Source organism: Myotis daubentonii, chromosome 3 (genome assembly GCF_963259705.1).
Source record: "Myotis daubentonii chromosome 3, mMyoDau2.1, whole genome shotgun sequence".
Classification (NCBI taxonomy): Eukaryota; Metazoa; Chordata; class Mammalia; order Chiroptera; family Vespertilionidae; genus Myotis; species Myotis daubentonii.
Window position 1 is genome coordinate 45,306,440 of NC_081842.1, and position 12,824 is coordinate 45,319,263.

Sequence of the window (12,824 nt, forward strand, 5' to 3'; positions counted from 1 at the left end):
TCCCTGTCTTGGTCCTATTCTTAGGGGAAATGGGTTTAGTTTTTGCCCATTGAGTATGATGTTGGCTGTAAATTTGTTATATAGGGCTTTTATTATGTTGAGGTATGATCCCTCTATTTTCACTTTGCTGAGAGTTTTTATAGAGAAATGGTGTTGGATTTTGTCAAATGCTTTTCTGCATCAATTAATATAATTAAGTGATTTTTGTCTCTCAGTTTGTTTATGTGATATATTACATTTATTGATTTGCAGATATTGTACCATCCTTGCATCCCTGGAATAAATCCCACTTGGTCATGGTGTATGATCTTTCTAATGTATTGCTGAATCTGATTTTCTAGAATTTTGTTGAGGATTTTAGCATCTATGTTCATCAAGGATATTGGCCTGTAGTTCTCTTTTTTTGTGGTGTCTTTATCTGGTTTTGAGATTAGAGTAATGCTGGCTTCATAGAAAGAGCTTGGAAATGTGCCTTCCTCTTAAATTTTTTCGAATAGTCTGAGGAGGATAGGTTTTAGTTCTTCTTTGCATGCTTGGCAGAACTCCCATGTAAAGCTGTCCGGACCAGGGCTTTTGTTTGCTGGAAGACTTTTGATCACTGTTTCAATTTCTTCAGTAGTTATCGGCCTATTCAGGTTTTTTGATTCTTCTTGGTTGAATTTTGGGAGCTTCTATTTTTCTAAGAATATGTCCATTTCATCTAGGTCAGTGGTTCTCAACATGTGGGTTGTGATCCCTGTGGGGGTTGAACGACCCTTTCACAAGGGTCGCCTAAAACTAACAGAAAACACATATATAATTACATATTGTTTTTGTGATTAATCACTATGCTTTAATTATGTTAAATTTGTAACAATGAAATTGGGGGTCACCACAACATGAGGAACTGTATTAAAGGGTCACGGCATTAGGAAGGTTGAGAACCACTGGTTTAGAGGATTTGTCCAATGGTGATAGTGTGGTATTAAAGTCCCCTACTATGACTCTATTGCTGTCAATCTCTCCCTTGATATCCTCCAGAAGTTTTTTTTATGCATTTGGGTGCTCCTGTATTGGGTGCGTATATGTTTACCAGAGTTATTTCTTCATGTTGGATTGTTCCCATTAGTGTTATGAAGTGGCCTTCCTAATCACTTGTTATGTCCTTCACCTTGAGATCTAATTTGTCAGATATAAGTATTGCAACCCCAGCTTTTTATTCATTTTCATTCTCCTGAATAATCTTTTTCCATCCCTTCACTATCAGTCTGTGTGAGTCCTTTTTTCTGAGGTGGGTTTCCTGTAGATAGCAGATATATGGGTCATGTTTTCTTATCCACTCAGTTACCCTATGTCTTTTGATTGGGGCATTTAATCCATTTACATTGAAAGTTATTATTGATAGGTACTTGTTTTTCACCATTTTTATTGTTTATGCCTGTGTTCCTTCTTCGCTTCCTATTTCTTCTTTTTACAGCAGACCCTTTAGCATTTCTTGCATTGCTGGTTTGGTGGTAATATACTCCCTTATTCCTTTTTTGTCTGGGAAGATCCTGATTTCCCCTTCAATTTTGATTGATAACCTTGCTGGGTATGGTATTCTTGGATTCAGACCCTTCTTTTGCATGACTTTGTATATTTCATTCCATTCTCTTCTGGCCTGATGTGTTTCTGTTGAGAAATCAGTCGCTAGTCTGATGGGGGATCCTGTGTAGGTAACTTTCTGTCTCTCTCTGGCCGCTTTTAAGATTCTTACTTTGTCATTGGTGTTTACCAATTTAATTATAATGTGCCTTGGTGTCAGTCTTTTGGGGTTCATTTTGTTTGAGACTCTGTGAGCTTCTTGGATTTGTGTGAGTTTTTTCTTCCCTATATCAGGGATGTTTTCTGTCATTATTTCTTCAAACAGGTTTTCTACTCCTGCTAAGTTTCCTATCCTTCTGGCACCCCTATTATGTGAAGGTTATTTTGTTTCGTGTTGTCCCTTGGGCTCTCCTCTTGTTTTTTAAGTTTTTTTTTTCCTAGATGCTGCTCTGTTTGGGTATTTGTTTCCTACCTTGTCTTCTAGTTCACTGATGTGGTCCTCTGCTTCTTCTAGTCTACTGTTGATGCTTTTTATTGAGCTCTTTATAGCAGCAATGTCATTTTTCATTTCTTCTTGGTTCTTCTTCATTTCCTCTTTGTTCTTACACATATTGTTGAATTTGTCTTCCATTCTTTTCATCCACCTTATGACCATTTCTCTAAATTCTTTCTCTGACATATTGCTTGCCTCCATTTTGTTTACCTCTTTTTCTGGTGATGTCTTCTTTACTTTTATTTGTGGGCTGTTTCTTTGTCTCCCCATGATCTCTCTCCTCTGGGTATCTGGTTATGTAGATCTCTTTCTCCTGTATTCATTGAAAGGCACAAAATACAACACAACATACACAATGCACAAGGCACTGAACACAAATGTATTCATAGTAATAACCCCAAATAAAGGTGAACACCAGAGTAAAGAAAATTAGGGGAGAAGAAAAAAAAAGAGTTCAAAATTATATTGAGAAAAGGAAATAAAGTAAGAGAGACAAAAAAAGAGAATAATAAAGAAGGAGGGAACAAAACTATTTATGTGGGGAGAAAACTCCAATGGAACAACCACTAATCCCAAAAAATGCAAACAACAAACACCCAGAGATGAATGCAAACTACAAACAAAAGCTAATAACAAGAAAGGAGAGGAAAAACAGAAGCAAAAAACAAACAGAAACAAAAAACTTAAAAAAGAAACAATATCCACAAACAAGCACAAAAACCCCCAATCTAATCAATAATCAAGCAAACAACAACAATAGGACAGAGAGAAAGCAAGGCAAAACAAAACAAAATAAAACAAAAAACCTAGAACAAAACAAAACAAAAAAACAATAACAACCACGAAAGAAAGGGAAGAGAGAAAAAAATTTGGCTAGTGAAGAAAGAAAACAGAGAAGTATGTATGGACTTAGAGCAGGGGATCAGAAATTAGATATATAAGTAGGGTGAATTTTTAATGGGGTAAAAAGAAGGAATAGCGATAATCTAAAGCAGGAATAGGGTAAGAGAAACAGGACAACAAAAGGGGAAAGTGAGGTAGAGAGTGTTGGATAAAGGTAAAGTTGAGATAGAGCAAAATTATGCTAAAGGAAAAATGAAAATTAGAATGCACAGCACTAATGCCAATATAGAATAAAATAAAGAGAAAATAAAATGACACTTTTTAAAAAAGGTAAAATAGTAGTAGTAATAATAGTGATTAAAAATAAAATTATAGTAATTATAAAGGTAAAATCAAGTGAGGGAAAAAGAAAAAAAATTCGTTTCCTAAGTGAAAGATGAAAAAATAAAAATGTGCAGTAGTGAAGGTCATTCACTTCCACTACTGTCCTGTTTGGCGCATCAGTTTCCTGTCAGGTAGTCAGGAAAGTATTGAAGTTCCCTGCATTCCACTGCTCCTCTGTGTTGTAAGCCACAGTCCTGATTTTCAAGCAGGCAGTATTTCTTTGTTTCTTATGCTCCTTTATTTGTGTTTACATAAGAGTCAATTTGTGATTCAACCCCTGGCTGGCAGTGTTTCTGGATTGACCTCTGGGGCTATAAGTCCTCTCTAGCCAGTATTTAGATTTTGTTTTCCCTGTGGCACTTAATACTGATTTGGAAGATTGGACTGCCCAAGATTTGGTTCTCTGATCGTTACTCCCCTCTCTGATCCCCAGGTTCCACAAAAACAACTTTCCCCTGCAACCTCTTAGAGCAGTGGTTCTCAAACTTCTGGCCCTTTTAAATACAGTTCCTCATGTTGTGACCCAACCATAAAATTATTTTCGTTGCTACTTCATAACTGTAATATTGCTACTGTTATGAATTGTAATGTAAATATCTGATATGCAGGATGGTCTTAGGTGACTCCTGTGTAAGGGTTATTCGACCGCCAAAGGGGTCGCAACCCACAGGTTGAGAACCGCTGTCTTAGAGTGTCCCTAATCCAGTAATCCTATGTATTTGGCTTAGTAATCAAAAGCAAGGATTTAAAGAGAAAAAAAGGGCCAGAGTAAGTGTGTGAACTTTCAACTTTTACCCTCTGGCACTGTGCGCAACGCTGTGAACGTCTCTGTGCATGTCTTTTTCCCCCTGGTACTAAGCAGCTGGAACACTGGTAAAATTTCAGGCTGACTTTTTGTGCCCAGTTCAGCTATGGGTTAATTTTTAGAGTTCCCTTCTGCCAGCAGCCCTGCGGATCCCCTTCCACATTCACGGATCATGCTAGCCCCAACGGCCGCGGATTTTGTGGGGTGCAGACTTCTCCTGAACCTCTAGATTCCTTTGTGCACATTTCTCTCTCCAACCTGGATCACAGTCCTTACCTTTCCCTAGGCGAATTCTGACCTTTCCATAAGAAGGTGCAGAGCTCACCCGAGTCCTTGTATTCGTGCCTGAGATCCAGTGTACCTGAGTTTGCAGCTGGTCCCTGGGTGTTGTGGTTGTAGAGTCCTGGGATGTATAGGCTTCTCATAATAGCCACTCTCCCCTTCAAGATGGTGTGGTCTCCGCGGCACAGCTGGTTGCTCTGGGAGAGATTTCAGCAGCAGTGGAGGCTGTCGTTCAGGGGAGCCTGGGCCTTCGTCCCCAACAGTCCCTTGGAGTACAGCTGTTCCTCACCCACAAATATACACTCCACATATGTCCACACACTCTCCTTTCATTCTTTTACTCACAAACTATCTTGCAGTCTACCTTCACGTTGGCAGCCTTCTTTCTCCTCCTCCTCCTCAAGAAATTTTAAATTTTCCATCATTGGAGGCAATTTAGACTTGTTTAGGTGGTTATCTGGAGAGATAATCTGCCGGGGTCCAACCCCAGCGGGTCCAGGGGTCCCCAAAGGTGTGGACGGAGTCGGCGAAGAAGGAAGGACATGGAGACAGTGTTCAGTTGATCAGCAGCCTAGCCAGGATCTCCAGCCAAGTTCTGGTCTGGATCTCCAGAGAAGTTCTGCTTAGGATCTCCAGCCAGGTTCTATGTCCATGTTCTCTTGCTAGGTTCTCCAGCCATGTTCAGTTACCAGGTTCTAGTCAGGTTCTCTTGCCAATTTCTGTAGTCAGGTTCAGTCCACGATCTTTTGCCATGTTCTCTCGCTAGGTTCTGTCTCTAGGTTCTGAGGCCAGTTTCTGTCCAAGATCTTTTGCCATGTTCTCTCCAGCGAAGTTCTTCTGTCTCTAGAGAACGTTCTGTATAGGTTCTGTGCCTAGGTTCTGAGTGTAGGTTCTGTGTTCTGAGTTCTGTCTCTTTCTGTCTTGTTACATCTGTATTTATACCAGTTGATTCAATCCTGTCAATCTCTATTACAAAGGTTAGGGCGTTTCTTATCTCCATTCCAGGGAGTAAAGATTATGTAGCTTAAGCATGATTGTTCGTAGTTAAAGTGATTAATTACCCGCCTGGCACTTAGTTGAGGGGTTTTATTCCTTCCCTAACTTCAGGGGAAAATCCCTATCTGGGGAAACAACCTTTCTCATAGACCTTGGTTAAAACACATATTGCCAAGAAGGTGAGCAAACATATTAACAGTATGCCATATATGCCAGGTCCCTTGAAACAGCAAGCATGGACCGGCTCCCGGCAATAATCTATATATATATAAAAGGCTAATATGCTAAGTGTTCCTCCCTTTGTCCAACTGGCCGTTGTGATGCTCACTGACCACCAGGGGGCAGACACTGTGTGCAGGAGCTGCCAAGCTGCAGTGACTTGGCAGCAGTGGTTCTTGGGTGATGCACTCTGAAACCAAAGAGGAGGGAACCAAATTCCTCGTGGGGCTGTGTGATTCCACCTTTGGTTGTGGGTTATGTTGGTACTGGGGAACTGTCAGCCCCAAATCTGGTTTACTGAACACTTGCTTTTGCATTCCACACTCTGTACAACAGCAACTTTGCAGAGTGCCCTCTTGCACTCCAGAACCCCTCAGGGGAAGTTAGAGAGCCAGTTTTGATCCAATCCCTGCAGGCCAGGCCAAGGGACTGCACCTGGTGGAGGGACTCCACTCATTCCTCAGACTTTCAAGCCATGGTGCCACCCCAGCTGCAGCTGGCCAGGGAAGAACCACAGGAAGTTGGCTCCAGGGCATTTTTGGCCCATTTTGTTCAGTTCCACCCTGCCAGCTACCTTCTAATTAATTTTCTTTCAGTGTGCACGAATCCATGCACCATGTGACTAGTCTAGACATAATTGGCTCAGAACCTACCTATTGCATGGTAGTAGCATATAAATGTTGTTTGGCTGTTTGTGCACTCAGGCAGAAAGCAAGTTGATTTCCATTTATGATCATTGATAATTGTAAAACTCAAACAATTTTGTATCTTCTCTCTCTCTCTCTCTCTCTCTCTCTCTCTCTCTCTCTCTCTCTCTCTCTCTTTTTAGCCTGTTGGTATTTGCAGAGGTACTCTGCGTCGAAGATTTGAAGTAAAGCTTGTCAATATAAATTGTGACTTCTTTCAATCACAGGTATTTTTTCATTCTAATTGTTTGTCTTTCTGTGAAGAAAAAAAGCCGAATATCTATGTTTTAACTCTCCCTACCTCATCCTCTCATTTTATTTTCCTAAGATTCCTGATCACCATTTTATTTAGGCTGCCCTGAGGTCACACCCATAGGCTAGCTAGTTAAAGACCTGTCACTCTTTGTTTTAGTCCCAATGACTTCCTGCAGAATAATTAAGACATTCATAAGTAGGGACCTCTGAGCTTGGATGGCTCAGGCCCTGAGAACTTAAATGCAGTGTCCCAAAGACCCTTACCCTGAAGTGATGGAAGAAGTTGTTTCCATGGAAATAGTTGGTCCCATTCCAGAAGTATTTATTGAGCACTTAATATGAGACAGCTTGATATGGTTGAAAGGTGGTTGAGAGAGGCCACCTGGGTTCCAGTCCTGCTCTGCTACCTATGAGCTAGGTGACCATGGGAAAATTCTTACCTCTCTGAGTCATGGTTGCCTCATCTATGAATGGGCTTCCAATGCTTACCTCATTCAGTTTCTTGTGAGAAATTAGTGAGAAGACCTGGATAAAGGGTGCTGTATTGGGCCTGGCAGAGCCTAAACAATTAGTAATGGTGCTATTGCTGGCAGGGAGACAGCCCACAAGGGACTTTGAATATGCCATTTAAGTCCTCTGGATCAAGCTTGCTATCAAGCTTCTACCACTCCTGGTTCCTCCTGGCCCTTATCTGTTTTGCTTTACAACCCTTTTAACCAAAGGCCCATCCCTCTAGCTGACTCCCCTTGAAACATTCCATCAGAAAGGCATAGAACAGCTTAGCCTGGTACCAGCCACAGAAGAGATTTCCCTAGAAAACATTCCCTTATTGAAAGCATTTTTATTTTAGGCTCCCACCCCTAGAAGGAGAAAATTCACTGTTTACCAGAGAAACAAAAAACCTACGCACTCACCCTCCAAAGATGTGCTAAGCGGATCTGTCCAGTACCTTCATGAGCTGGATGATGAAGAATCTCAGGAAATGGATCCTGCTGAGGCCTTCCCTGTGCACCTGGATCTAACCACAAATCCCCAGGGAGAACCCCTCAATGTTTCCTTCCTCTTCCATGGGCCTATGATTAAGAAGCTATTTGTCCTACCTTTCCCCAAAGAAGAACAACGCTCTGCTCAGTGTCCTGGAAAAGCCTCCAGGAGCAACCCTATTCTTCTCCCACCATGAGAACCACATAGAGGATTCCATGAGGATGTTCTGCCCTGCAGGAGATGAGTGGTAGTGGGGAAGGGAGACAGAGAGACAGAGGACTTGGAAATAGAGAATAGCTAATAAAATGTGTCTTTTTGACTCTTCTTGACTCATCATTTTGGCTGGAAGTGGAAATGAGACCACACCCTCCACTTGTACACTGAGCTGCATGCCTTCTGAGCCATCCAAGATATCAATCCACGAATACTTGCCTCGTATGTCCTCCACCTTTCCCTTTGTAATGATTACTGACTTTTAGCCAAGTGTCTCTGATGCAGGACCTGTCATACTTAGGAATGCCCTCCTCTATCTGAGCAAGAACATATTGTTATTCTTTTGATCAAAATGAGATAAAAATTGAAGGACACCGAGAGACTGAGATTCATCACATAGTTTCATCCTCCTTCTACTCCATAATTATTTCAACACTAAATATTGGTCAGATATTGTCTGCACAGCCTTCAACCTAAAGGTGGACTTTCTTTTTCTTACCTGTATAAATAGTCTCCTAGCCCAGAACTTGATAAAGTCACTTAGCAATGGGGGTAGAAGGAAGAAACAGTTGCCCGTGGCTAAGCCTGGAGAGAATCAGATAGTGTTCCCAAGTTTGGGAGTTTTCTAGCTTATTTAATAGTTTTGCTCAGAGAATAAATTAAGAGCCCAAATAATATAAAGAGATGTAGAAAACATATAATATTATGTACATGTATATGTATATGTATATTGTGTTTATATATGATACAGATAGGCATACACATATACCTTTTTTTAATTTAAATTCTTTTTTTAAAATTAAATCTTTAGTGTTCAGATTATTACAGTTGTTCCTCTTTTTTTCCCTCATAGCTCCCCTCCACCCGGTTCCTATCACACCCTCTGCCCACCCCTACCTCTCCACTGTCCTCATCCATAGGTGTAAGATTTTTGTCCAGTCTCTTCCCACACCCACACACCCCTTTCCCTCTCCCCCCTCCCCAAAATAGTCAGTCTACTCCCTTTCTATGCCCCTGATTCTATTATATTCACCAGTTTATTCTGTTCATCAGATTATTTATTCACTTGATTTTTAGATTCACTTGTTGATAGATGTGTATTTGTTGTTCATAATTTGTATCTTTACCTTTTTCTTCTTCTTCCTCTTCTTAAAGGATACCTTTCAGCATTTCATATAATACTGGTTTGGTGGTGATGAACTCCTTTAGCTTTTTCTTATCTGTGAAGCTCTTTATCTGACCTTCAATTCTGAATGATAGCTTTGCTGTGTAATGTAATCTTGGTTGTAGGTTCTTGCTATTCATCACTTTGAATATTTCTTGCCACTCCCTTCTGGCCTGCATAGTTTCTGTTGAGAAATCAGCTGACAGTCATATGGGTATGCCTTTGTAGGTAACTGAATGTTTTTCTCTTGCTGCTTTTAAGATTCTCTCTTTGTCCTTTGCTCTTGGCATTTGAATTATGATGTGTCTTGGTGTGGTCCTCTTTGGATTCCTTTTGTTTGGGGTTCTCTGTGCTTTCTGGACTTGTAAGTCTATTTCTTTCACCAGGTAGGGGAAGTTTTCTGTCATTATTTCTTCAAATAGGTTTTCAATATCTTGCTCTCTCTCTTCTTCTGGCACCCCCACAATTCGGATGTTGGTACCCTTGAAGTTGTCCCAGAGGCTCCTTACACTATCTTCATATTTTTGGATTCTTTTTACTTTTTGTTTTTCCGGTTGGGTGTTTTTTTGCTTCTTCATATTTCAAATCTTTGGCTTGATTCTTGAGATCCTCCAGTCTGCTGATGGAACTCTGTATAATATTCTTTATTTCAGTCAGTGTATGCTTAATTTCTAGTTGGTCCTTTTTCATATCCTCGAGGGTCTCACTAGATTTCTTGAGGGTCTCACTAAATTTATCAGAGGTTTCTAGAAAATTCTTTTTTTAAAATTTTTTAAATCAAATCTTTATTGTTCAGATTATTACATTTGTTCCTCTTTTTTCCCCCCATAACTCCCCTCCACCCAGTTCCCACCCAACCCTCCTCCCTCACACCCCATCCGCTGTCCTCAACCATAGGTGAATGATTTTTGTCCAGTCTCTTCCTGCATCCCCAGCACCCCTTTTCCCCGCAAGAATAGTCAGTCCACTCCCTTTCTATGCCCGTGATTCTATTATAATCACTAGTTCATTCTGTTCATCAGATTGTTCACTTGATTTTCAGATTCACTTGTTGATAGATGTGTATTTATTGTTCAAAATTTGTATCTTTACCTTTTTTTTCTTCTTCCTCTTCTTAAAGGATACCTTTTAGAATTTCATATAATACTGGTTTGGTGGTGATGAACTCCTTTAGCTTTTTCTTATCTGTGAAGCTCTTTATCTGACCTTCAATTCTGAATGATAGCTTTGCTGGATAAAGTAATCTTGGTTGTAGGTTCTTGGCATTCATCACTTTGAATGTCTCTTGCCACTCCCTTCTGGCCTGCAAAGTTTCTGTTGAGAAATCAGCTGACATTTGTATGGGTACTCCCTTGTAGGTAACTAACTTTCTTTCTCTTGCTGCTTTTAAGATTCTCTCTTTGTCTTTTGCTCTTGGCATTTTAATTATGTGTCTTGGTGTGGTCCTCTTTGGATTCCTTTTGTTTGGAGTTCTCTGTGCTTCCTGGACTTGTAAGTCTATTTCTTTCACCAGGTAGAGGAAGTTTTCTGTCATGATTTCTTCAAATAGGTTTTCAATATCTAGCTCTCTCTCTTCTTCTGGCACACCCATAATTCAGATGTTGGTGTGCTGGAAGCTGTCCCAGAGGCTCCTTATGCTGTCTTCGTATTTTCGGATTCTTTTTTCATTTTGCTTTTCTGGTTGGGTGTTTTTTGCTTCTTCGTATTTCAAATTGTTGACTTCATTCTTGCAAGCCTCTAGTCTGCTGCTGGGAGTTTGTATAATATTCTTTATTTCAGTCAGTGTATGCTTAGTTTCTAGTTGGTTCTTTATCACAACCTTGAGGGTCTCATTAGATTTCTTGTAGATCTCATTAAGTTTATCGGCAGTTTCTAGAGAATTATTGAAAGACCTTAAAAGTGTGGTTTTGTACTCTATATCCAGTAGTTTGCTTTCCTCCATTTCTGTCATTTGTGTCATTTTTCTTTGTCTCTGCATTTTTTATGCTTCCCTGTGTTGATACAGTGGTTTTCTGTGCTAAGTGTCCTCTAGGGCCCAGTAGTTCAGCCTCCCCAATTACCTGAGGAGGACACTCTTGGTGCACCCCCTTGTGGTCTTTGTGCACAGTCTTGTTGTAGTTAAGCCTTGATTGTTGTAGGTATCACTGGGAGGAATTGGCCTCCAGGCCAATTGGCTGTGAGAATCAGCTGTGTCTGCCGTGGGAGAACTTCTGTGCTGGAGACACCCATCTGGGGCAAGACTTGCTTCAATGGGGCTTTGGTGCTCACTGAGTCTGCCCCCTGAGTGTGTCCTTTATGTTTCCATGGAGCTGCAAAGTGGAATGTCCCACTCTGACCTCTGGGCTTCCTGGCTCCTGGATATCTAGGGAGGTGCTAATCTAGCCTTTGCCTGAGGCTATCCAGCAAAAGCCTCCCTGCAGGGCTTGGGCAGGGTGGGTCCCAGGGGATCAACAGGGCGGGGCTTGCAGTTATGGCCACTCTCAGTCCTGCCCTCAGAGGCTTTGTTTCTCAATGTCCCGGTAATTGCTGTAAGCCCCTCGGTGAGAAAGCTGTCCTCGAGTTCCGACTGATGCCAGACAGTCCCGCTTCTCCCGTATGAGTCTGGGTCCCTAGAGCCTGAGACTACCTCCCGATTGAAAACAACAACCGTGCCCTCAGCCGCCAGCCCACTCCGCATGCACTTCTGCACCTTAGTATTTTACTTCCGCACTGCGCTTCCTCTGAGTCTTTGTATGCTTTTCTCTTTCCTTCTAGTTGTAGAATTTCCACTCAGCCAGTCTTCCTGTGGTTCTGGATGATGTCTGTTCTGTCTTTTAGTTGTATTCTTGAAGTGGTTGTGCTAAGCAGCAATCTCCGGTGTTTACCTATGTCGCCATCTTGGTTTTTCCTCCCAAAGTAGGTCTGGTCTATCTTAAATTTATAGCTGTATATAAAAATTTTCCACCACCATTATTATAATCTATTTCTACACATATATATCTAATTTCTGCTTTATGTATTTTAACTTCTAGCTTCTAGACCAGGGGTGGGCAAACTTTTTGACTCTAGGGCCACAATGGGTTCTTAAACTGGACCGGAGGGCCGGAACAAAAGCATGGATGGAGTGTTTGTGTGAACTAATATAAATTCAAAGTAAACATAATTACATAAAAGGGTATGGTCCTTTTTTTTTAGTTTTATTCATTTCAAATGGCCCGGATGCAGCCCGCGGGCCGTAGTTTGCCCACGGCTGTTCTAGACTATATCTTTATAAAAATAAAATTATCTTCTTTACTACCATCATGAGATTTTTTGTTACCCTGAATTTTTCTTTGTCCAATATTAATACTCTAGATCCTTTTTCTGTTTATATTTGCTTTATATAGTTTTGATCATCGGTTATGTGTAATCTACCTTTATCTTTTATATTACAAGACATTATTCTTGAAAATGTAATACATTAATTTTGTTTTTAAGTTAATACGGAAGTCTTTGCCTTTCTCATTTTAACAATGTTTTTGTTGATTTTTAGAAAGAGAGGATGGGAGAGTGAGAGTTAGAAATATCAATGAGAGAGGAACATCATTGACCAGCTGCCTCCTGCATACCCAAATCTGGGGATCCAGCCCAAAACCCAGGCCTTGTGCCCTGACCAGGAATCTAAATGTGACCTCTTGTTTCCTGGGTTGACACTCAACCACTGAGCCACACGGGGTGGTCTGGAATTCTTTGTCTTTCTAAAAGAAATTTTACCCATTCAAATATGTTATTTGTAAAAAATATTTTTATTGATTTAAGAAAGGAAAGGAAAGGGCAAGAGAGATAGAAACATCAATGAGTGAGATAACCATTGATCAGATGTCTCCTGCAGAACCCACACTAGGGATCAAGCCTGAAACCTGGGCATATGCCCTGACCAGGAATCAAACCTTGCTCAATCACTGAGCCTTGCAGCCT

General features: G+C 40.8%; 1 protein-coding gene across 1 annotated transcript in view; it reads left to right on the forward strand.

Annotated features, from left to right (window-relative positions):
* Window positions 1-7,837, forward strand: part of LOC132230206 (fetuin-B-like) — a 29,694-nt gene extending 21,857 nt beyond the window's left edge. The window contains exons 6-7 of the mRNA XM_059687305.1: window positions 6,415-6,498; window positions 7,377-7,837. Coding sequence (XP_059543288.1) covers window positions 6,415-6,498; window positions 7,377-7,706 — 414 coding nt within the window. The 3' untranslated portion in view covers window positions 7,707-7,837. The remainder of the gene's footprint in view (window positions 1-6,414; window positions 6,499-7,376) is intronic.
* The last annotated feature ends 4,987 nt before the right edge of the window (window positions 7,838-12,824 follow it).